This window comes from Argentina silus (genome assembly GCF_951799395.1).
Source record: "Argentina silus genome assembly, chromosome: 21".
Lineage (NCBI taxonomy): Eukaryota > Metazoa > Chordata > Actinopteri > Argentiniformes > Argentinidae > Argentina > Argentina silus.
The window spans coordinates 10585467-10609766 of NC_139675.1; the positions used below are offsets into that span (position 1 = coordinate 10585467).

Below are 24300 nucleotides of genomic sequence, written 5' to 3' on the forward strand. Positions count from 1 at the left end.
ACTCTCCACTACTCACAATGTCCGCTAAAGAAAACAGGTGCAGCTACATGTGCAATAGTGAGTTGCTCTGGGGTTAGATTCCTGTGCTGTTGAATGACTGTCTGTGCCTCTGAATGTAAGGATTGTAGGTTTGAATCTGGGTATAGTCCTGGGGTCAGTTTTCTGAAAGCCTTGGAGCTAATGCAATATTTTATCACAAATGTCAGGCCCACTCTCTCCAAGATCAGCTACAATGTTAATTGTCAACTGGTATAAGAACAGCTGTAGCTGTTCCACGCTTACAGTTGTTCTCGATCGAATTCTTGAAACAGTATTCGACTTTTGAAAACAGTTAACATGTACCCCTTAATAGTGAACACGTTTGCTAAAACACCACGTTTGCACTGTCTCTCACAACTTAGAACCCATGTCACAAAAGTGCATCAAAACAGTATCCTTTGTCATCTAATGAAAAGATCAATCGACCATTAATTTCATTGACGCACAAAATAGTAACTTATAACCATCAATATTCATTGCAGGTTGGACAACTTCCATTTGAAAACAAATGTGAAAATACAGTAAGAATTTCACTCGGCAGAAAAAATGTTGTACAACAGTTTATGGTGGTACTGCGCCTGTTACAGAGAATATGATTGCTTACTATAAATATAAATCAAGTTCATCTCAAATATTCAGAGTCATGCAGGTAGTTACAACAACAAAAATGGCATGACTGTAACACAAAAAGTGCCCAAAAAAACATTTACAGTCATCTATTCTCTCCTGTATGCCAGGCCACATGTTGTATTACTGATGACCTATATCATTTGTGAGTACAGGCTGATTGTTAATTGAACTGTTGAGCAATGAGAGTTAACATGGAGTAAGATTAACTATAATGGGAGAAATAGCTATATGCTGTCAAGGAAATAATTCCATTTTGTTGTCAACACTTACTCAATAGATTTGTGTGTCTTATATACTGTAACTTTTGTGAAAGCAATATTTAGCTGAAAAACTTGTGCTCATGCATGTTATTGCTGTGCGTATGTGACTTTCAGTTTCATCCAAATAGTTGAAGAACTTGAGCAAAACTGCAACTTCCTGTCTTGTGTCTGCGAAGTTAAGTATTGCATGTTCCTTAGTTGCAGAGTCGGTGGCATTGGAAATGTGCATTTGTTGTCAGCAGCTTGGTGGCGTCATGGTATGGAACATGCCCCACGAGCAGAATGTGGCTATTTGAAATGTTCATGCGAATGATGTTGTTGCACTTCTTTTTTTTTTTTTTTTTTGCAGGTGTCTGCGAATGATGTCTTTGCGTCCCAGTGGTGTAATGGTAAAGGACAGGTCCCGCAAGCCCAGCTGAGGCCATGAGGTAAGTTGAGCAGTTTCCAAGTGACCTTCCTTTGGAAGGTTTAGGTGGTGGCTAATTATTGGTGAAGATGCTTCTTAGAAGAAGAAGAATTTTATATATATTTATAAAATTCTTCTTCTCAGAATTAGCTACCAAGAATTAGCCACCACCAAACCCTTCTGAAGGAAGGTGGATAGAGAGATATCTATACATTTTTATTTATTTTAAAAACAGCTTTCTTCTCGATAACCGCTGCTGGACATTGTTCTGGAAGGGCGGGGGGGACACTCCCTCACACCCCCCCCACTTTCCTTTTTTTTTTGTCCGAGCCTTGTCCGCAACTTGCGGGGGGGGACACTCCCTCACATCCCCCCCACTTTCCTTTTTTTTGTCCAAGCCTTGTTCGCACCTTCCAAATCATCCACCGTGGTGACATACCGCTGGTCAGACCTTGCACCGATGTTCCGGTAAGCTACCTTAGGCAGCACGGCTTCTCTACCATATACTGCACTACCTGTATATACTGTTCACACTGCACTTTTCTGCACTTCTGGTTAGATGCTCACTGCATTTCGTTGTCTCTGTACTTGTACTCTGCACAATGACAATAAAGTTGAATCTAATCTAATCTAATGTGACTTTCAGTTTCATCCAAATAGTTGAAGAACTTGAGCAAAACTGCAACTTCCTGTCTTGCGTCTGCAAAGTTAAGTATTGCATGTTCCTTAGTTGCAGAGTTGGTGGCATTGGAAATGTGCATTTGTTGTCAGCAGCTTGGTGGCGTCATGGTATGGAACATGCCCCATGAGCAGAATGTGGCTATTTGAAATGTTCATGCTAATGATGTTGTTGCACCTTTTTTTTTTTTGCAGGTGTCTGCGAGTGATGTCTTTGCGTCCCAGTGGTGTAATGGTAAAGGACAGGTCCCGCAAGCCCAGCTGAGGCCATGAGGTAAGTTGAGCAGTTTCCAAGTGACCTTCCTTTGGAAGGTTTAGGTGGTGGCTAATTATTGGTAAAGATGCTTCTTAGAAGAAGAATTTTATATATATATATATAATATTCTTCTTCTTAAGAAGCATTTTTACCAAGAATTAGCCACCACCGAAACCTTCCAAAGGATGGATGGGGAGAGAGATCTAAAACAAAATTTGGGGGGGTTATTCATTTAACAATTTAAAAACAGCTTTCTTCTCGATAACCGCTGCTGGACATTGTTCTGGAAGGGCGGGGGGGGACACTCCCTCACATCCCCCCCACTTCCCTTTTTTTTTGTCCGAGCCTTGTGGGGGGGACACTCCCTCACATGCCCCCCACTTCCCTTTTTTTTTTTTCCCGAGGCTTGTCCGCAACTTGCGGGGGGGACACTCCCTCACATCCCCCCCACTTCCCTTTTTTTTTTTTTTCCGAGGCTTGTCCGCACCTTCAAGTCACCAACCGTGGTGACATTCCGCTGGTCAGACTCTGCACCGATGTTCCGGTAAGCCACCGGAGGCAGCACGGCTCCTCTACCTTGCGATAGCAGCCACAGGGTCTCGCACATGTTCCAGAGCCATGACCGGGTCTCGAACCTCTAACCCTGTTATGATGGGGCAAGGTACTAACCGCACAGCCACGACTCCTTCACACTTTACATACTTCGTTTCTTTTATTTGACTCTTTTTTTTTTTTTTTTTTTTTTTTTTTTTTTGAACCTGTCTGCTGATGTAAATGTCAAAATTACGAAGAGATGTGTGTTTGTTGTGAGCAGCCCAGTGGTGCAATGGTAAAGCACTTGCTCTCTAAGTAGAAGGTTGCTGGTTCGAACCCAGCTGAGGCCATGAGAGCTGCACAGTGAGTGCAGCTGTGGGAGGAAAGCACAGAGAGGAAGATGAAAGGGAGTAGAGATTGTTAACTCTAAAAAAAACAACCTTCATGTGATAGGTAGTTTTATTAAAATTTCTCCTTAAATCCCTTTAAGTGCTGTAAAATTTTTCTCGTCTCCTCTTCATAACCGCTGCTGTACATTGTTCTGGAAGGGCGGGGGGGGTAACCCCTTAAATCCCCCCCCACTTTTGTCCGAGCCTTGTCCGTTTCTGACACAGCGCTGGTCCGAGCCTTGTCCGCACCTTCTGACCCTGCACCGATGTCCGGTGAGCACGGCTCCTCTACCTTGCGATAGCAGCCACAGGGTCTCGCATGTGTTCCAGAGCTGTGAGCAGGTCTTGAACCTGTAACCTCCTGATCTTGGAGGAGCGGTATTAACCGCTGAGCCACAGCGCCTTCACACTTTACACACTTCGTTTCTTATATTTGACTTGAAGGTTTGAGGAAACATATTCAAAAGCATGTTCTAAACCTAGCTTCAGAGCCATGACCGGGTCTTGAACCTCCAACCCCCCCGATCTTGAAGGAGCGGTATTAACCGCTGAGCCATGACTTCTTCACACTTGACACACCTCGTTTCTTATATTTGACTTGAAAGTTTGAGGAAACATATTCAAAAGCAAGTTCCAAAAATGTGGTCCAGAGCCTTCACCAGGTCTTGAACCTCCAACCCCATTATGATGGGGCGAGGTACTAACCGCAGAGCCACAACTCCTTCACACTTTACAGACTTCGTTTTGAATGTTTGACTTGAAGGTTTGACAAAACCTATTCAATAGCAAGTTCCAAACCAAGCCTTGAACCAGTAATCTCTTACAGATGAGGCAGAGTTTGTGTGCACAGAGCCACCACTGCTTCTAGGTTTGTCATGCTTCTTTTTATATATTTGACTTGAATGTTTGAGGAAACATAGTCAAAGGGAAGTCCCAAACCACATTGGTGATTTCTTACAGGTGAAGCAAAGTTCTTTGCACAGAGCCACCACCACAATTCGCTTGCATCACAATTGACTCACACTCCAGAACAGGTTTGAATGCTCAACCTTCTTAGAAGTCAAAGATCTTCCTGAATAACCATAGCTATTTCATGTTGCTGGTGCTTCTGTTTATGTAACACTGCTTTGTCTTTATTTCAATTCACATTTCTGGAAAATGTCAATAGTAGTGAACAAATGTTTCTCGAGAGCATGTGTGGTGCACATCCATGGATGGCAGTACACAGAAATAGGAGTGCAGAATTCTGACAAACACCATGCATATGCCATGAGGCTAAACCAAGATGGCCGCCATAGCCTTTACAAAATGGTCCCTGCATGCTCATGGTGCCATCTTGAAACCTTCATGGCTTTTGTATTTTTTTCCTCTCCGATATCCTTGGTAAGACATCATTTTACTGGCCTGCACTTTGCTGACACATTAACTCTGAGATATTCCAGAGCTTGTTTGACTCATGTTTGCTCACTATTTTAGCAGTATACTTTCTTGACATATTGTAAAGTTACTTCCAACTTTTAGGTCTTTTGGCATTTGTACCATAATTGCAGAGAAGGACTTATGTCACAGGAAGAAGTATACAAGAAAGTATACTGCTAAAATAGTGAGCAAACATGAGTCAAACAAGCTCTGGAATATCTCAAAGGGTTAATGTGTGTCAGCAAAGTGCAGGCCAGTAAAATGATGTCTTACCAAGGATATTAAACTCTGAATATCGGAGAGAAAAAAATACAACAGCCATGAAGGTTTCAAGATGGCACCATGAGCATGCAGGGACCATTTTGTAAAGGCTAAGGCGGCCATCTTGGTTTAGCCTCATGGCGCATGCATGGTCTTTGTCATAATTCTGCACTCCTATTTCTGTGTACTGCCATCCATGGATGTAAAACCATTACAAAGGATTAAGCCTTTTTTAAGTCTTCTTCTTCTTCTTCTTCTTCTTTAAGCCTTGAGGATCCATTCTGAGGAGAGCAGAAGAGCACACTTCAGGAAAAAGGGTACAGATTTGGGACAATTGTTTTACTTGCCTGCCAAAAAAGGAAAATCATGGCTAAAGTAAGTGACTTCCATATCAAATCATTTCTCGGTAAATGTCAGGTTACATACTTCACTTGTTCATAATTAAATTGCTAAAAAAGCAGCAAGAACTGTAGTTCGTTCCTAGGTTTTTTTAGCTGGCTATAATGTTGACAAATTTGTTGCCTACAGTTTATTTATGCAGCATTTCTGTTTGTAGTTGGATGCCTTTACATTTGTAGAGTTGCTTTGTAGCTGATTTTGTAAAATTGTCAGCAACTATTCGATAAGTTAGCAAACAGGTCATTTTTCTATCTTGCAAAATACAACAGTGCTATGCTAGCTCACACAACGAGAACTTTAGCTACATTTGCTTACCTTTGTATTTAGTCTTGCTGTATTTTACCCCAGTATTCTCAATGGCCAGTTTCACCTAGTTTCAGCTGTTATCTGTACCTGCCAGGAACTGACATGGGAAGAATGTAAAATGTTAACAAATGATATTAGTTTATTTGAATGAGTTTCACTACCTCGAGCATGCATCCTATTGCAGTATAACATGAGCCGGTGACTAACACAACCTCTTAACCCATCAAAAACTGAGTGTTTGATGGAGAGTAGCAGGGCTACATTTGTACGGAAAGACTACTGGAAAATGACAAAAACCTCATGTTTGGGTGAATCTAATTTGATCTGGTGAAGCCAAAACTCAAAGAAAACATTGGAAATCACAATTTGCAGACCTAAAAGCACTTACTGGATGCGCAGAAAACACCTAAAAAACAGCCATTGCTAGAGCTAAAATGCTTGCAGCAAGGAGTCCATCAGCAAAGGACTTGCTGGAGGTGTGTCCCAGTCCTTTTATACATGTGTCCCAGCCCCGCCCCTGAAGCCCATTGGCTAAAGGCAATATTGGATGAATTGATTGGGTTAGAGGCTCCTTTGCATTTTTCTCAATTCGTTTCTTACACTTGACTTGAAAGCTTGAGGAAACATATTCAAAACCAAACCAAGCCATGACCGGGTCTTGAACCTACAACCCCCTGATCTTGGGGCAAGGTATTAACCGCTGAGCTACGACTGCTTTGCATTTTTTGCAATTCGTTTCTTATACTTGACTTGAAGGTTTGAGGAAACACATTCAAAACCAAACCAAGCCATGACCGGGTCTTGAACCTATAACCCCCTGATCTTGGGGCAAGGTATTAACCGCTGAGCCACGACTGCTTTGCATTTTTTGCAATTTGTTTCTTATACTTGACTTGAAGGTCTGAGGAAACATATTCAAAAGCAAACCTAGCTCCAGGGCCATGACCGGGTCTTGAACCTGCAACCCTGTTATGATGGGGCAAGGTACTAACCGCTCAGCCACAACTCCTTCACACTTGACACACTTCATTTCTTTTATTTGACTTGAAGGTTTGAGGAAACATATTCAAAAGGAAACCTAGCTCCAGGGCCATGACCAGGTCTTGAACCTGCAACCCTGTTATGATGGGGCAAGGTACTTGCCCACAGAGCCACAACTCCTTCATACTTCACACACTACGTTTCTTATATTTGACTTAAAGGTTTGAGGAATCATGTTCTAAACTAAGTCTTGAACCGGTGATCTCTTACAGATGAGGCAGAGTTCATTACACAGTTCATTACACATTACACTATAGAACTACCCTAACGAGAATGTACTGACTATAGATGTAGAAAATCTAGAATGTATAGCTATAGATTTTTTTGTTTATCTATTGTGCTGTGTACTCCTACCTGCAGGCGGCGCTGTCACTGATGCTAGGTGACGCAGTCATTGCCGCGACTTACTATTGGATGATTGGCTGTCACTTTGCTGTTGTTGTTGTTTTTTGCCGTTACTGTTGTCAGTTCTTCTTTATGTATGTTTGCATTTGTAAACAAAATATGCTAAACAAAAATGGATACATCTGTATTCATGTCAATATGTACTGTACACAACAACACGTAACAGACTCAAACAGCCTTTTAATACTTCAAATGTAAACAAATAATATTGAACATCAGAATATAATTACCATGGAACTGGAGGACAATTTTTCTCTCTTTTTTTTTCCCTCTTACAAACAAAAATGCATTGTAGTTTCACACATCTCTTTTGAAGTCTGGCCATATTCCAGTGCAAAGAGATTTAGGTCTGATATAAAGTGCTTGGTGTGAGGGACGACAATACATGCTGTAGGCCTACTGCCACATCCCCACCAGGACCAATGGGGGGGTTCTGTTCTTCATATCACAAACAAGCAACTCTGGTCCCTGAGGGCAGCTGTGTGCCGGTTTCACTCCAAGCCCAGCTCTAAACAATTAAAAAATAACAAATTCAAATAATTAACTAAGCACAATCAGAGGATGTCCTAAATTGAGGCAACCGTTAGATTCAATCTAAGAGCTGTAAAGCACACAGAACCATTGACTCTATACGCTTTAGCAGGAGACAATTGAAGTCAATTCAAGTCTTTCAATCTGGTGACGGGCACCAGGCCCATCCTCATGTTAGTGGATTTCTCTTTTTCTTTTGCATTGATCGGCATTGAGTTTCATTTTTCAGTGTTGAACTTCTGCCATTCTTGCGACACCCTATATGGGCTTGTGCAGTCCACTGAGAAATAAAAAATAAAAAGAAGTAGAAAAGCAACAGCCCTTCAGGCTGGTCCATCTATCACGGGTTCTCCTGGAGGAGACGCATGGATTCACACACAGCTTTCTCTGGCCTTCTCGTCTACGAGGAAAGTGTTGAGCTGAGAAATGTCCACCGCCACTGCGTCTCTCTTGTTCATGGAAATGTCTTTAAGGTGGTCCTCATCACTTTGGTCTTTGGCAAAATTGACAAATACCTGAGAAAAGAGCACACACAGACCAAACGGGTCAATACTTTATACAAGCAAACACAGCCTGAAACTATTCAAAAACGAATACAAGTTATTATATATTATATTTGTTTTATCGTAAAAATAATTCTAAAAGAGCTTTTTTTTTTGTCACTCTGGCTCTGTAACTTTGGTGCCAGTCACTCAGTCACGTTGTGTGGATCAATGAATAGTCAACACCCTCTCGACCAATCACAATCGAGTATTCAACAAAGCCGTGGTATTATTCTACGTGAACATACAGGTATGTTGAATAATATCTCGTATAGTATCGTACAGTTACTGTTTGTCAAAATGGCCCAACGTGATAACAACCCTTACTTGGTCAAGTGTAGTCTGGGACACAGAGTAGTCTTCTATGTGCAGCCACTCCTTGTTCTTGGCTAGTATGCTGAAGATGCGGGCCAGAGAGGTGCGGGAGGAGGACAGCTGGTACTGTAACATGTTCCTGTGTTTCTCCTTCAGAGTGCTGCCTTGAAGCTCCTTCTCAATGAATTCCATCACCGGCCTGAGGTCCGGATTAGGCCCCGCCACCCGGAGGATGATGGTGTAACCATCCCCAAACCTGCAGAGAATCATCAACGTATTATAGGACATGTGCATTAGCGTCTTCTAAACACCGGCACAAAATGGCTGCCGTGCATGGACCATGGTGCGACTGAACATGTTGGTGGTTCCATTTCAAGGCTTAATATTTAATGCGAGCCATTGTAATCATATATAGATATGGTATTATGAGCTGCCATGGTGTCTTGACTCCTTTTCAATAAGTAGCATGTCTGTATGTAAGGAAGCGTATCCATCTCTGCTCTTACCTGTTCTTTAAGTGTTGTACGCTGCCTAGGCAACGGAACCTTCCATTCACCATGATGGCCATCCGTGTGCACAGGGCCTCACACTCCTCCATGCTGCAACACACACACAAACACACACGTTAGTCAGAACAAGTCAGGTTTTTTTTCAAATGTATAAACTGTTGATTCTGTGAAAGAGTTCAACCAAAGACCCAGCGATGTTCGAACAATTACTTCAGCTTTGGCAACCAAAATGACAAGGCACTAGCCTAGAGAAAGCCAGGTAGAAATTTTAATTAAATTGATTGAAACCCTGAAGAAGGCAGCTTGCTGCCGAAACATTGGTTAAATAAATGATTATCATCGGAACGAGAGTGTGCGGCTCTCCTTCTATCTTTTAGGTGCCACGCCTGTCGTAGACGGGGTTGTGTCTTGTCTTCAGTCTGATCTTACCTGTGAGAAGTGAGCACCACAGAGCGTCCCTCTTTGATGATGCTGAGGATGCAGTTCCACAGCGCCCGACGGGCCTTAGGGTCCATCCCTGTCGTGGGCTCGTCCTGTCACAAACAACACAGACAGTTTCACCTACAGCAGTCCACAGGTTGAGCCTCACACAAGTGAAACACCAGAACAATACGGAAACAGCACCATCTTGTGTCTAATCAGTTGTTGACATCCCTTGATGGAGAGACCATTTTGTAATTTGAAAACAGCTTGACTGTTTTCAGATAATCCAAGTTTAAGATTTAGTTTGACCACATTCAGGTAAAGGCTGATGAGTTACAACTGTTTTCAGATAATCCAAATTCAATCTTAAATTTGACCTCGTTACAAGGTTGATGATTTACAACTGTTTTCAGATCATCCAAGTTCAAGTTTGAGTTTAAGTTTGACCACAATCAGGTAAAGGCCGATGGAGGTACACTCACCAGGAAGACCACTGGCGGCCCCCCGATCAGGGCCATGGCGGTGGAGAGTTTCCGCATGTTTCCCCCACTGTAACTCCCGGCTGCCTTGTCCACGTACTTCACCAGACCCAGTTTACTATGTCAACACATCCATGGCTATCTCACTTGTAAACTATACTGCACATCCCATTCAAGTGTCTGAATACCCTCTGTTCAATCATTGTAATATCTCTCACTGTGCCTTCCTCTCATGGACTCAGCTGGGTTTGTACCAGCAACATTCTACTTACGGGACATGTCCTAAACCATTGTGCCACTCACAAATTATGTAAATGTCCCTGTGCTTTTCTTTACATACTTGTCATCAATTATTGTACATATGAACACAATAGGGGAAGAGGTGGGGCTTGAACCCAACACCTTTTGTCTTCATGACCCTCAACTAACTCTTTGAGCCCCTGATACATTTGATCCTGTTTTGAACTTCATATCAAAGGTGGTGGAATTGTTGACCAAAGTGCAACAGATGACAATTTAACCCAGAACCTCTTCATTACAGGGCAGAGGACTTACCCAATGGGCCACAGCATTCAGACGACGGCCACCTGTATAATGGCAACACAACAACACTTCAGAGTCGTTCTTGTATTTCTATTTCCATGGAGTGAACATTTCAGATGAAACAGGGACATTCAAAATCGAGGGGGACGAAGGAACAGTTAAAAATGATGTAATGGATGCACTATTGAAGGTACAATAATCCAACTGATACAATTCAAGTGTCGTAGATGATAGTAAACCTACTTTCATGTTCTGGGTTTGTAGTTTTAGCAACCTGTCCGTTATTTGACCAAATAAAATAGGAATAAATCTAGCTACTATGTGGTTGGAGGATCTCTTCCAGGATGACATACTTCCTCTCGGCCCAGTTGACGGTATCGAGGGAGCAGTGAACAGAGGTGTCCACCCCCCCCCCACCCAACCCTGGAGCTGAGGAAGAGAGGGAGAAACAAGACAGCCAATCAGAAAGTCACATAAACCATAATTATTTAAATAAGCTTCATGAAGTTCTTTTCATGCATTGTTCTCAAATGGTCTTAATCTGAATATATTTCAAGCTGTCCTAAATTATTAAAAGTATCTATTTGTTTCTGAATGTGGTTTCTGAATGGCACCAGCCTCCACTGCTGCACACATGTCCTACCTGGATCAAATTAAGGTGGACAGCTGAAGCAGCGCACAGAATCTCAAAATGTAATACTCTATAAGTACATTGCACGGGGGGGGGGGGGGGGCTTTGCCTAATAACTCAAATATGTTTGAGTTGCATCTCAAAAAAGCTGTGTTGAATCAGGGTGATAGAATGCATGTTATATGTATGCAAGGTATACAGTACACAATGGAGGTGACATCTCCCTGTGTCCAGAGTTTATTTTCAATTGAGGTATGTTGCAACATCTCCAGTACTGCGGGTACATCTACATCTACACTGTACATCAACAAGTTTAGAGAGACAGTGTGGTAAACAACACTTTATTCTGCAACCCCAACTACTTTCACTCCTGTATTTGCAGTTTAAACCTCATTTCCTACATACAGACACACAGCACACAGCACACACGCAGACTTTAACCTTGTCACAGACCGGAAGTTTCACCAGATAACAGTACGATAACAGTAAAGCATCCTGTGTGATGGAAAAGCCGGGAAGGAGGGGTTTACTGCAGCTATAAAGGACGGCAAAGAAAGATTAGATTACATTAAATAAATCGGACCAATACGTTCCTGTTTTGTTTCTACTGTTCTTATGGTGTGATTGTCGTGTGATTGTTGTGGAAACAGGCAGCCTGCCTCTCTACAGCATGAAGGCTAAAGTGAAACCAGATTTTGACAGTGGCTGGGGAATTCCGGGGACATTTAAGAAGAGAAACTCCGATGAAGGCACTGTGTTCTGAAAGGTTGGTTAACAGCAAATACATATTTGGGAATATTAGACTGTGTTACCCTATATATATTGTTTTGAGGTTAAATAGGGGTGTATTGGCTCAGAGCATGAGCAGTTATACACAGCAGCTAACCCTCTGTCTTATTCTGAATTACACTACAGAGCCAAGCTGAGCTGTACTGGGCTGGCCTGGTTTCAACTTTCACCATTGTTGCCAAAACAGTGCAGGAAAGGACCATGTGAGAGGAAAATATCTGAACCTGAAACTATCTGGGTGAGCCCTATAGTGTATTAATTAAAAACAACATTTTAAGTGAGATGGTATGGTTTGTCAAAAGCCACAAACGACAGGAAATTCCAAATGAACACAAACAAGGTTTTCCAGCACACACCTCCTATTGATACCTGCTATAGTGCTGTATGTTGGTCTACTGTACTGCAAATGACGTGTTCACCACTGGGCAGGTTGCTTAGGATTCAAAGCTTCTCTCAAACAGACCCTTAGTATACCACCATGGCCTCCGTCCCTGTGCTGCTGATGACCACTCTGGAGGAGCTGGACAAGGAAGAGCTGAAGAAGTTCAACTGGTACCTGACCCAGGAAAATATCCTGGATGGCTTTCGTCACATCCCTAGGAGCCACCTGGAAAGGGCTGACCGGCAGGACACCATAAATACGATGGCACAGAGCTATGGCTTTGACGGTGCTGTGACCATCACACTGGAGATTCTGAGGATGATGAGCCTGAACCTTCACGCTGAAACATTAAAGAATAAGCATAATGAAGGTAGGACAGCAGAGCCAGTGTGTTAGAAGAGTGTACAGTAGATGTAGAACGTCCAGCATACATACATTTCCATGTGCTTTAACACCCTAGGCACTGGTTGTTGTGTAACTGAAGTTTCTCTCTCTCCTAGTGTCAGTCCAGAGTGCTCCAGTGGCTCTAAAAGACAAGGGTAAGACGGCCATTTCAACATTACAGTAACAGGCTTTCTGACTTATATAAATTGCACACACAAAAGAAACATGTATAATTGCACACACAAAAGTATGTACACGTACACACACACACACACGATTAAACTGTTAATATCACAGATATACGTTAAATGACCTCACTGCATTGTTGTTTTTAGCAGGCACAAAACGGGTTGCCATCCGAAACAAATTGAAATCCAGTCTGAAGGGGAAACATGAGTGTGTTTATGAGGGGACTGAAAAGGACGGGAGTCACATATACTTAAAAAAGATCTACACTGAGCTCCACGTGATCGAGGGGGCCTCAGGAGGATTCAGTGATGACCATGAGATCAGGCATCTGAAAACCAGAACATCAGCCCCTGGAGAGACCTCCATCGCGGCCAGTGACATTTTCAAACCACAGCCTGACCAAGAAAAGCGAATCAGAACAGTGGCTACACTTGGAATTGCTGGCGTAGGAAAGACTGTCTGTGTGCAGAAGGTTATTCTAGACTGGGTAGAAGGAAACGAAAACCAGGACATTGGTCTCATTTTTCCACTTCCTTTTCGCGAGATGAATCCTAACATAGAGGAAAAAGACTGCAGTCTGATTGAACTGCTTCAACAATTCTTCCCTGACATGAAATCAATTGAGACACTTGAGAAGGAAGGTAAAGTCCTGTTCATCTTTGATGGCCTGGATGAGAGTCGACTCCCCTTGAACTTTAAGCAGAATAAGGTTCTGAAGGATGAGACCAGGCCCGCCTCCTTGGACGTCCTGATCACAAACCTCATAACAGGAGAGCTCCTCAACAATGCTCTCATCTGGATAACCTCTCGACCTGCAGCATCCAATCGCCTCCCTCGAAAGCACATCCACAAGTGGACAGAAGTCAGAGGGTTCAATGACCCACAAAAGGAAGCGTACTTCAGGAACAGAATCAGTGATAAGAACCTGGCCGACAGAATCATCCAACATATAAAGTCATCAAGGAGCCTCCACATCATGTGCCAAATTCCAGTCTTCTGTTGGATTGCCATAATTGTTCTGAAGGAAATGCAGGGTAGAGATATCCCCAAGACTCTGACTGAGATGTACACACACCTCCTGCTCTGCCAGACTGCCAGAATGAGAGAGGGAGAGTATCCCACAGGAAGTGAAAACATAGTCCTGAAGCTTGGAGAGCTTGCATTCCGTCAGTTAAAGAAGAGAGAACTGATCTTCTACGAGAGGGACCTGAGAGAGTGTGGCATTGATGTCAAGGAGGCTACAGTGTACTCAGGCGTGTGCACAGAGAAGTTTATCGTGAGGGGGAGGACGAGTCAGGTCTTCAGCTTTGTGCATCTGAGCATCCAGGAGTTTCTGGCAGCTGTCTTTGCTCACCACTCATACACAAGCAAAAATTACAACATTCTTCTCAGCCCCTTGAAACGGATGCTTGCACAACTGTTGCCTAAGTCGGTGTTTGACTTCCACAAGACTGCAATCAACGAAGCCTTGGGAAGTCAGGATGGACACCTGGACCTGTTCCTGCGCTTCCTCCTCGGCCTCTCCCTGGAGTCTAATCAGACACTCCTGGCTGAAATCCTGCCGGAGACAGTGGACGAAGAGGACACAGGGAAAACAATCCGCTTCATCAAGGAGAAGCTCAGGGACGCCCTGCCTCCTGAGAGAAGCATCAACCTGTTCCACTGCCTGAGCGAGCTGAAGGACGAGTCTCTGGTACAGGAGATCCAAAGGTCCATGAGCTCCGGGAAACTGCGGGACCTGTCACCTGTACAGTGGTCGGCTCTCACCTTCGAGCTGATGACCTCAGAAGAAACACAAGAGGAGTTTGACCTGAAGAAATACATCAGGTCTGAGGATGGCCTCCTGAGGCTTCTGACCGTCATGACCTCCACCAGACGTGCTCTGTGAGTATGACAGTTACATTTGAACTCCAAAAATGGTCGCTTGTCCTGTTATTTGTCCTGTCTCAACAAAAGAGCTAACAGCTCCCAGCTAAATTCATGTTACTTTAATCTGCTTTAGATGCTTTCACTTTTACTCTGCCAAGGCTGATGCAGTTGGGATGAGAAGAGACTGGCCAGACGTGTTTGATCTTCTGGCAGATAGGAAGCATTCTTAAACTATGACTGATAATTAGATAGCATAATGCTTAGTAAGTGTGCTTTTATTAACCTTTCAGACTGAATCAATGCAACCTCACGGAGAGCTGCTGTGAAGCGTTGGCCTCTGCTCTCAGCTCAAACTCCTCACAACTGAGAGAGCTGGATCTCAGTGACAACGATCTGCAGAACTCAGGGGTGAAGTTCCTCTCTGCTGGACTGGGGAGTCCACACTGTAGACTGGAGACACTAAGGTCAGTAGTGCTGTCATTAAGCTTTCACCTGGTCAGTTTTCTTTTTTTGTATAAAGCTTTATCTTGTTTTTTGGGGTTTTCTTGCTATCTGGGTTTTTTTCTTGCTCCTCCTTTCATTAAGATTACATCGGTGTAAGCTCAAAGAACAATGCTGTGAAGCGCTGGCCTCAGCTCTCAGCTCAAACTCTTCTCATCTGAGAGAGCTGGACCTGAGTGACAACGACCTGCAAGATTCAGGAGTGGAGACACTTGCTGTTGGACTGAGGAAATCACAATGTAAACTGGAGACACTGAGGTTAACATCAAAGCTCTCATTAAAATGTAGGTTCTGCTGTTGTGTTTCTATTATAAGAGGCCCAACCAAATTGATTAACATCTACTTCTCTTATTCAGATTAAACCGGTGTAAACTCAGAGAAAAATGCTGTGAAGCGCTGGCCTCAGCTCTCAGCGCAAACTCCTCACACCTGAGAGTGCTGGACCTGAGTGACAATGACTTGCAGGATTCAGGAGTGAAGCTCCTCTTTGCTGGACTGGGGACACTAGAGACATTGGTCAGCAAGCTAAATAAGGAATAGCTGTAAAGCTCTAGCCTCTGCCCTTATTTCAGACAAAATTGACTTATGAATGTGTACATTTGTCTGTGACCTAATGTGTTTGCTATTTTCCCTAATCTAGGCTTAACTGGTGTAAACTCACAGAGAGATGCTGTGAAGAGTTGGCCTCTGCACTTAGCTCAAACTCCTCTCACCTGACGGACCTGGACCTGAGTGACAACAACCTGCAGGACTCTGGACTGAAGTTGCTCTTTGCTGGATTGGGGAACTTGCATTGTAAACTGGAGACTCTGAGGTGAAAAATATTCCAGAGACGATAGCAAGTTTAGCAATATTTACTGGTCGCTTTAGGAACATTGAAGACGTGTACATGCTAGGTAACAAAGGCCACACTAATAGGAGTACAGATGGAAAGGAGGCACAGTCTCAGTTAAACCTATAGCAACCCCTAGTGGTAAATACCATAAATACCAGATACTACAAAATCAATGCCGCTACATTTTATATCCAGTTTGACTGAATGCCTCAGGGTTGGGATCAAATCCTAACATGAACTCAAAGAGCAGCAGAGTGTATGGAAGCGTCTTCAAATAAAAGTGTAGCAGTTTTCCTGAAAGATGTTGATTTCATAAAATTGATATTGCATGGAATCTAATTCCTTTTTCTTTACATTCAAATTCTTCTTCATGCCCTTTGTTTTCCCTGAATATTTTAATTCATGAACTGAATTTAAAAACTGGTAAATGGCCCGATCTACTGAGAAATATCTATGTCTCTCCTGCAGAGTAAACCGGTGTCAACTCAAAGAGAAATGCTGTGAAGCACTGGCCTCGTCTCTCATCTTAAACTCTTCTCACCTGAGAGAGCTGGACCTGAGTGACAACGACCTGCAGGATTCAGGAGTATTGCTGCTCTCTGCTGGACTAGGGAGTCCGCTCTGTGGACTGGTGACGCTGAGGTCAGTTCAAACTGTAAAAATCAAGAAATTCATATTTAAGATAATATCCCACATCATACAAGAAACTACATCTAGGAAGAAGGAGTTGTTCAGGGTCATTTACTTCAGCTGTAGACTGACCAGTGGAGGGATAAAGTAGGAATTATGTTACTGTGCCATGTTTAGTGAAACATTACACTGACTGAAGGGGTACTGTTTTTAATGACCTGCTGACAAACTGTAACTGGTGAATATCGCCAGTATTCTGCCACCAAATTAAAGAAAACATACCTTGAAGAGCGTTGAGGAATGGTGTACACTGTCGTGAGAGAACATGCAGTGTGTACCGTTCACCAACTGAACGTGCCCCTGGTTTGCAGGTTATCTTTCTGTGGAGTCACAGAGAAAGGCTGTGCTTCTCTGGCCTCAGCTCTGAGGTCAAACCCCTCAAACTTGAGAGAGCTGGATCTGAGCTACAATCATCCAGGAGACTTAGGAGTGAAGTTGCTCTCTGCTGTACGGGATGATGAAGCCTGTAAACTTGACAAACTGAGGTAAAACCCAATGTATGATTGAACACATTTTCTATGGGCTAATCAAAGTAATCTTTTTAAACCGTCCTGCAATGAGAATATACAGAGCTTATATAGCTACTTGGCAATTTACTTAACTTTCACTCTTTGCTTCTTTTTCCTGTAGTGTGGACCATGATGCAGAGTGCTGGTTAAAATCAGCACTAAAGAAATGTAAGTGTTCTGTTCAACAAAAGGCCTATATATTTGCCAACACAGTTCATTCTATTGATGTTTTCTTCTGATGCTTATTTGTGATAAAATTGTCAGTATAGAAAAGATTAAAACTTAAGGTTACATCTTTGTCTTCCCCATCAGATGCCTGTGAGCTCACATTGGACCCAAACACAGCAAGGAAGTCTCTCTTCCTGTACGAGGGGGGCAAGAAGGTGGCCTGGGTGAGTGAGAAGCAGCCGCACCCTGATCACCCCGAGAGGTTTGACAGCGTGTCCCAGGTGCTGTGTAGCGAGAGTCTGACAGGACGCTGCTACTGGGAGGCAGAGTGGAGAGGGAAATGGGTGGATGTTGCCGTGGCGATGAGAGGGCTCCGCAGGAGAGCAGGTTATAACCTCAGTGGGTTCGGCGAAACCGACCAATCCTGGAGTCTCTACTGTTCTGATGACCACTATACCGCCCAGCACAACAATAACAAGATTGAGATCCGAGCGCCCTCCTCCCGCTCCTACAGAGTGGGAGTGTATCTGGACTGGCCGGCCGGCACCCTGTCCTTCTACAGCGTCTCCTCTGGCACACTGAACCACCTGCACACATTCCACACCACATTCACTGAGCCTCTCTACCCTGGGTTTGGGATGGAGGACTATGATTGCTCAGCAACCCTGTGCCAGGTGGAGTAAGCCTATGTTCGATGGCCAACTATATTCAGTTGTGCTGCACAAATGAACCAATGGTTGCACGTCACGTCATCATATTGCTATATGATACGATGCTGTTAGCTGATACACTCATCCAGGCATTGAGAGATCTGATGGAGCTCCTTCCAAGGACTCTCGCTCAATGGCATCTGTGCCAGATGTAATCATGTAAAAAAACAATAAAAATAATAAAAGATGGAATGAGGTTGTTTTTATTGTCAACATTATGACTGTGCAAAGTAATTGTATGCAAAAAGAAGAAGTGTAAATAAGTGTATACGAGTTTATACATGAGACCACTAAAGCACATTGATCAACACAATTCAAAATGTGAGGAAAGCATATCATATTAAGCATATCATGATATCATACACAAGTCCCAGTTGAAAAACAGTCATTTCACATCATGATTAAGTCATTAATTAAAAGTATAAAAAAGGCAGTATAACAATAAACAAGTCCCTTTGCAAGTAACTCTACTGTATTCCCCAGAACACTGTAGACAAACTATCACATTAACCATGGAAACACATCAGAAAGTGTGTAAGATATCAATATTCCTGTTAAAGACATTAAGAAAACATGGCAATAATAAAATCTACCCGTAAGTACACATCACCGTGCTAAAGACCCACATGGGGGGTGAGGGATATCGTTTTATTGTGTGTGTGTGTGTGTGTGTGTGTGTGTGTGTGTGTGTGTGCGTACGGCCAGGTTACTTGTTGTGTTCATGTGTTCTTGATGTTTCACGTGTGAGTTCTTGTTGAAAGAATTCCCTCTTGAGGGACAGTAAACATGTCGTTTGGCAGCCAGTTTAAGGTATGAGTAATCACCCCTGTCATAGTCTGCCCTCAAGTGGCAGAATGGAGTCACTACGTCTTAGAGAAGGCTGTCAGCAGGGCTCCAGCCAGGACCAATGAGAACGCCACAGCCAGGATGAGGTAGTTACACCAACCCTGGGGAACAGAGGAGAGGAGAGGTGGATGAGAGGAGAGGAGAGGAGAGGAGAGGAGAGAGTGGAGAGGATGTCACACTTACCTTCACCTCCCTAAAGACCACAACCCCCCACAATGCTGCAATCAGACCAGGACCCTGAAGACAGACACACACACACACACACACACACACACACACACACGTCAACACCCCAAAACCATAACAAGACAGCAGTGCGTCGTACAACGGAGGCTTGTGGAGAGATAGAAACGCGTTCTACAGCAGTAATGCAGAAGGGGAAGCTGCAGCTGACTACAGCTCCCAGGTGCTCTTCATTCAACATGACGTGGTGTTGTTGATGTGGGTGGTCATGCAGCAGACGCGTGGTGAATCACTCACCGTGGTGATGATAGGGAAGCTAACCACGGCGCTCAGGTAGCCGTTGGCCAGGAACCAGCAGCACGTCGCGATGCCCCACATCACCCCTGACGCGAAGCCTGGAGAGACAGAGAAACGTGCACACACACACAATAAAATGTGTTGCGAAACATTTTCATATTGAACAACACAGACTATGCCACTGCGGTACTCTGTGTGTGTGTGTGTACATATGCCATTTAGCTGACGCTTTTATCCAAAGCGACTTACATTGCAGTGAGTGCATACATTTTTCAGTATATATGGTCCCAGCGGGAATCGAACCCACAACCTAAGCATTGTTAGCACCATGCTCTACCAAGTGAGTCACAAGTGAATGTGTGAGTGTGTCTCACCAGGGAGCACGGCTCTAGGGTAGACCTTGGGTCTGTTCTTCATGACGGCGCAGTAGAGCAGGAAATACACCGTGCTGGTCAGAAAAATCCCACTGAACTGGGCAAAGACGTAGTCCAGATCTGCAACAAGATGGAGACACCACTAAACCAGGGTGTGGACTGGAGAGAACACCCTGAACGATAATTACAGTGCCCTGCGTAAGTAATGGGACAGTGAAAGATGTTTTCGTCTTTCGGCTCTACACTCCAAATGTTTGAAGGCGCTGTGTGTGTGTGTGTGTGTGTGTGTATATATATAAAACTCTCAGCTCAATTTTGCTGCCAAAACTCACACAACATTCCACAGAAACCAAGACGCCAAGGCTCCTGACTAATTGTAGTTCAGACAGGGAGAGATGGGTAATGTAGTTGAGTGACGTACCAAACTGACTGGCTCCGGCGTAGTGGCTGTCTTTGACAGCAGCGTGGTTTTTGATGTAGAGAACTGGAACAAATGACGTACCGTACAGCAACCCTGCTACCACCGCCATGAGAGAACCACTGGATGGAGAGAGGGAGGGAGAGGGAGAGAGAGAGAGAGAGAGAGAGAGAGAGACCTTGAGAAATAAGACATGAAATGCTGACAGGGGGAGACACTTAAAATGAGGAAACATTCCCAGTAAGAAAGCAAGCAAGAGAGAGAGAGAGACATCTGCTTACACCAGCCGTTTGGTCTGCGGTCTTAGTGTGTCCACCCAGGAGTCATCAGATGAGGTCACATCACCTGCATTAATACTCTATACACACGCAAACACACACATCATATGATATATCATATGTGATATGCATGTATGCTGTGTATAAATTGATGTTTGTGTGTGTGTGTGTGTGTAGGTGTTCTTGACTCACATTATCAATGAGTAAGGGTGCCTCCTCTGGATTATAGGACTGTCTGTGAACATCACTCTTCACAAAGAAGAATATGCCAGCACTGAAAGAGAGAGAACTTAGTTACACACACACACACACACAAATGCCAGCACAGAAAGAGCCTGCATTCTCTCCCTTACTCACACTCTCTAACACACACACACACACACACACACACACACACACAGAGAGAGAGAGCACTGAGAGAGAGCCCACCGTCTCTCACACACACCTGAGCAGACAGAGAGCAGCACCACAGTAGTTCAGTGTTGGTTTGGCCACTTCCTCAGGGTCAATTCCAAACCACCCAAACCTGCACAGAGACACAAGTTTCACACCTTTATGCTGAGCAAGGCGTGTTAGCGTGTTAGTGTGTGTGTGTGTGTGTGTGTGTGTTCTTTACCTAGAACTGGCCCAACCAATGAGCAAGTTAAAGGAAGCCCAGATCAGGAGACCCAGACCCAGACCAATGGTTTTCACTATGGGTACCACGGTAATGTTTCCTACACACAGAAAAACACAACCATTTGACTTTAAAGATCCGATAGAGGGAGTCCAGGAGGAAAATATTGAGAGCGTTGTACAGGTAAGGTACGTGTGTGTGGTCTTACCAGTGGCCCATATAGCTCCTCCCAACATGGCTAAGGGCCAGAAGGTTGGTGAGTTCAGAATCAGGTTTGCTACCAGAGAGACACACCATATCGCAGCACACAGAATCCACTGGAAAAACAACCCTGCAACACACACACACACACACACACACACACACACCCCTTTAACTGCATCTGTCCTGAGAAATCTCGTCCTGAGAATCTGACAGTGTGCGACCAAATCAGAACCTTTCTTCTTCATCAAGCGTCCTAACTACATCAGACAGACAATGATCCTGTTGTCACTTCTTACCGTCTCCCGTGTCGATTTTCTTCACGGGGACAAAGTTGCTCCCGTAAAAAAACACGGCCACCCCGCACGAGATGAAACCATACGTCAGTTCGGTACCGGTGGAGTTTGAAGAATTGGACACGAGCTGGACCTGCGGATTATTCCAATCCCCCACGACCTCGTCCGTATGCTCATCTTCAACAAACGTAACGTGTGTTAGGACCGAACAAGAACATAGTAATAGTCTGGATGTGTGATCATCACTGTGGCGTTAAAGTTGGACAGGTAAGGTTGATTACCTTGTGACAGGTCGGCGGCGACGGCGTTGCATTTCACTACCAGACCTGCTAGGATTGCTAAAAGCGAAGAAATACGACAAACATTCACCTCGAACATGCCTGCTGACTGTGAAAAACGCGTCTACTTACTTGTCTGTCTACATCCATGTACAGAAACTGCAATCGTCGCGATTCGAGGCACTTAATTCATTGAATGTACCGCTGGTATCTACCGTTGACTCTCAACTTCCGTGTTAATCACATCATCATGTGACCCACAGACATCATCTGTGGGTCACATGATCAACATGACTGAAGACGATGGGGGCCAAACGTCAACAGTGCCAGGCGATGCTCTCCCCTTTCACCAGAAGTGTGCACAATCCTGCTTCATTTCAAAGTATTTGAGTGCACTTCAAGCATGGCTAGAGAGAGAGAGTGTCCATCCGTCCACCATATTCCGTTCATGACTCAGTCCCAGGGGAGGCTGAATGCCTGTCCTCCGATTTCTACCTCCCAACAGCCTCCCCTGAATGATATATAATGGAGCATGTCAACACATCTAAATAATGAATGTGATAAAAGCTGGAGCAGTGATACAGTATAGTTCGCTTACCATGGGAAGTGGAATGACTTTGGCGATGTTTCAGCTGAACCCAAGCAAGATATTTCACTCATAGTGATTCTGTAGACACATGAGTTGTATAGTTGTGGGACATCGGCCCACTATTTTTGTGGCTACGTCGTAATACTGAGTCTACCTTTAAAAGTCAAGTGTGTAACATTACAGTATGTAACATTTCTAAAAGCTTCCTAATGGTAGTAATGACTGTGTTTAATCGGTAACGATCAGGGAATGAGATCCCTTGAAAGAAATATTTCATTTACGAACGCTGTTTTGTTCCGGAAAAAGCTCCTTCTAAAATGACCCTACCTGACACTTGGTTTGTATATAAACATGTTGTTACTGCCTGTTCTAAGGGGAGTGGACTCACCGCCTAACTGTCTCTGGTGACTGCCTCTTCTAATCATGCTCGCATGCAGAAACACAACTATGTCCGGCACTGCAAGGGGTGGGGTGTGTGTCTGTGTGTGTGTGTGTGTGTGTGTGTGTGTGTGTGTGGGGGGGGGGTGTTGGGTTAGGGTTATATCATGATTAGGGAAGATGTTGTTGTTTGGAACTTCTAACTGAATTTCACTGCTATGGCCAGAGGTGGTAGATTTCTGAAAAACTTACTCCTTTAATGTTTTTTTTGTTGTTTACCATAATCTTCAGTGCGCAGTGTACCCCAGCCGCAGGTGTCTAGTCTGTTACCAGAAGTTCCTAAATGAGAAGGCTCTTAGGGATGAATACCTTCCACCACCACCAGATGGCAGGCAAGTCCATATAAGGGCAACTGTATTCCATAGGAGGTATATTTGGGGGGGATGGGGGAGAGAGAGAGAGAGAGAGAGAGGGAGGGAGGGAGAGAGAGAGAGAGGAGGGGGGGGGGGGGGGTGGAGACTGCAGAGGGTTGGTCTTTCCAGGGGACTATTGATTACCTGTTTAACAGTGTTTTACACTCTGTCAGCCAACAGCGAAACACTGCAGACTAACAGCTATTTAGAGCGTGTGTGTGTGTGTGTGTGTGTGTGTGTGTGTGTAAGAGAGAGAGTGAACATGTTTGATTGAATTACATTGGGGGGTGGTTTTGGGGGGGGGGGGGGCGAAATCAAGAGGGTTATGACGATTTTTATTTAAAAACAGTCCCAAAAATAAACCAAATAGCACACATTCCAATTACAAAACGCCTGTGAGAATGACTTATATTCTTGACAATAACGTTACTGATATATACAGGTTAGGTAACATCAGTTATTAGTGCACATGGGCCTCCTTGCACCACCGTGAATGGAGGTGAACTTGTTTATAGATAGAAAACAGAGGTGAGGATCTAGTCTACATATATCTATTTGTGTGGAGGTCCTTTGTGCTGAGTCCCCTGTGCAACGAGGTCACGATCCTCCATTTCAAACACGCAGGCAGACACACACACTTGCACACACGCACGCACGCACACACTCCCACACACACACACGCACAGTATTACCTAACCCTGACTGATTCTGTACATACACACACACACAACGCTGCTGTACCCGTGGGTACAACACCAGAAGGTCACACAGCTTGGCAGATACAAAAAAAAAAGGGTTCAGCACATTTATCAATATATTTATCATATCTGTTATATTTATATCTGTTATATTAACCTATATATTACAAATATTATATTATATATAATATTCAGCTCAATTAATTTTCTTTCCCCCACTAAAGGGACTTTTAGAAATATTTTAACACTTAATAACCTCAGATTAGTGGCAATAGTAACAGTACCATCTCTCCTCATCAAGTAAAAACGCAGAAATATGTCAATGAAGCAGTATCATGCATGCCTGTCTACAAGTCTGTATCTCAGTGAACAGCATCGAAAATACAATGTCATAATAAACAAATCATCATCCT

At 43.9% G+C, this 24300-nt stretch overlaps 4 protein-coding genes and 2 long non-coding RNA genes across 7 annotated transcripts in view; 3 read left to right on the forward strand and 3 right to left on the reverse strand.

Annotated features, from left to right (window-relative positions):
• Window positions 1-24300, forward strand: part of patl1 (PAT1 homolog 1, processing body mRNA decay factor) — an 84656-nt gene that overhangs the window by 35352 nt on the left and 25004 nt on the right. The gene's annotated exons all lie outside the window — the stretch shown is intronic.
• LOC310821048 lies at window positions 2207-8702 on the forward strand. Its single transcript, XR_014554848.1, has 3 exons — window positions 2207-2287; window positions 5139-5247; window positions 8568-8702. It is a non-coding gene; the product is annotated as an uncharacterized lncRNA (long non-coding RNA).
• On the reverse strand, window positions 4297-6032 carry LOC310821047. Its single transcript, XR_014554847.1, has 3 exons — window positions 5966-6032; window positions 5587-5674; window positions 4297-5153 (listed from the first exon to the last, which is right to left on the reverse strand). It is a non-coding gene; the product is annotated as an uncharacterized lncRNA (long non-coding RNA).
• On the reverse strand, window positions 7130-10922 carry LOC310821046 (phospholipid-transporting ATPase ABCA1-like). The gene is made up of 5 exons (XM_083692898.1): window positions 9826-10922; window positions 9350-9453; window positions 8918-9010; window positions 8424-8667; window positions 7130-8069 (listed from the first exon to the last, which is right to left on the reverse strand). The coding sequence occupies exons 1-5, from the start codon at window positions 9880-9882 to the stop codon at window positions 7926-7928; spliced, it is 642 nt and encodes a 213-aa protein (XP_083549024.1). The 5' UTR covers window positions 9883-10922; the 3' UTR covers window positions 7130-7925.
• On the forward strand, window positions 11518-18207 carry LOC310820903 (NLR family CARD domain-containing protein 3-like). 2 transcript variants are annotated; one of them, XM_083692740.1, is made up of 10 exons: window positions 11518-11762; window positions 11912-12023; window positions 12247-12537; window positions 12668-12706; window positions 12890-14624; window positions 14900-15073; window positions 15195-15368; window positions 16947-17120; window positions 17266-17312; window positions 17457-18207. In XM_083692740.1, exons 3-10 carry the CDS (start codon window positions 12264-12266, stop codon window positions 17993-17995), a joined length of 3156 nt encoding a protein of 1051 aa, XP_083548866.1. In that variant the 5' UTR covers window positions 11518-11762; window positions 11912-12023; window positions 12247-12263; the 3' UTR covers window positions 17996-18207. The 2 variants fall into 2 exon arrangements, with proteins under 2 accessions (XP_083548866.1, XP_083548867.1); XM_083692741.1 differs by lacking the exons at window positions 16947-17120; window positions 17266-17312; window positions 17457-18207 and adding exons at window positions 15467-15626; window positions 15751-15885 and having other exon boundaries at window positions 12887-14624.
• On the reverse strand, window positions 18205-22039 carry tmem144a (transmembrane protein 144a). The gene is made up of 12 exons (XM_083692743.1): window positions 21813-22039; window positions 21535-21708; window positions 21243-21365; window positions 21035-21134; window positions 20864-20944; window positions 20611-20692; window positions 20422-20498; window positions 20144-20262; window positions 19723-19842; window positions 19349-19446; window positions 19052-19105; window positions 18205-18969 (listed from the first exon to the last, which is right to left on the reverse strand). The coding sequence occupies exons 1-12, from the start codon at window positions 21907-21909 to the stop codon at window positions 18886-18888; spliced, it is 1209 nt and encodes a 402-aa protein (XP_083548869.1). The 5' UTR covers window positions 21910-22039; the 3' UTR covers window positions 18205-18885.

Bases quoted from the DNA above. Each gene is read 5' to 3' on its own strand.
- LOC310821046 (XM_083692898.1), bottom strand. From the start codon at position 9,882: ATGCGGAAACTCTCCACCGCCATGGCCCTGATCGGGGGGCCGCCAGTG. The intron at 9,011-9,349 runs GTAAGATCAGAC...TGTGTGTTGCAG, and splicing joins GTGGTGCTCACTTCTCACAG to CATGGAGGAGTGTGAGGCCC. The intron at 8,070-8,423 runs GTAAGGGTTGTT...CTCTTTTCTCAG, and splicing joins CCCAGACTACACTTGACCAA to GTATTTGTCAATTTTGCCAA.
- LOC310820903 (XM_083692740.1), top strand. From the start codon at position 12,264: ATGGCCTCCGTCCCTGTGCTGCTGATGACCACTCTGGAGGAGCTGGAC. The intron at 14,625-14,899 runs GTGAGTATGACA...TTAACCTTTCAG, and splicing joins ACCTCCACCAGACGTGCTCT to ACTGAATCAATGCAACCTCA. The intron at 17,313-17,456 runs GTAAGTGTTCTG...CTTCCCCATCAG, and splicing joins AAAATCAGCACTAAAGAAAT to ATGCCTGTGAGCTCACATTG.
- tmem144a (XM_083692743.1), bottom strand. From the start codon at position 21,909: ATGTTCGAGGTGAATGTTTGTCGTATTTCTTCGCTTTTAGCAATCCTA. The intron at 21,709-21,812 runs GTAATCAACCTT...CGTTTGTTGAAG, and splicing joins CGCCGCCGACCTGTCACAAG to ATGAGCATACGGACGAGGTC. The intron at 18,970-19,051 runs GTAAGTGTGACA...TCTGTTCCCCAG, and splicing joins TGGTCTTTAGGGAGGTGAAG to GGTTGGTGTAACTACCTCAT.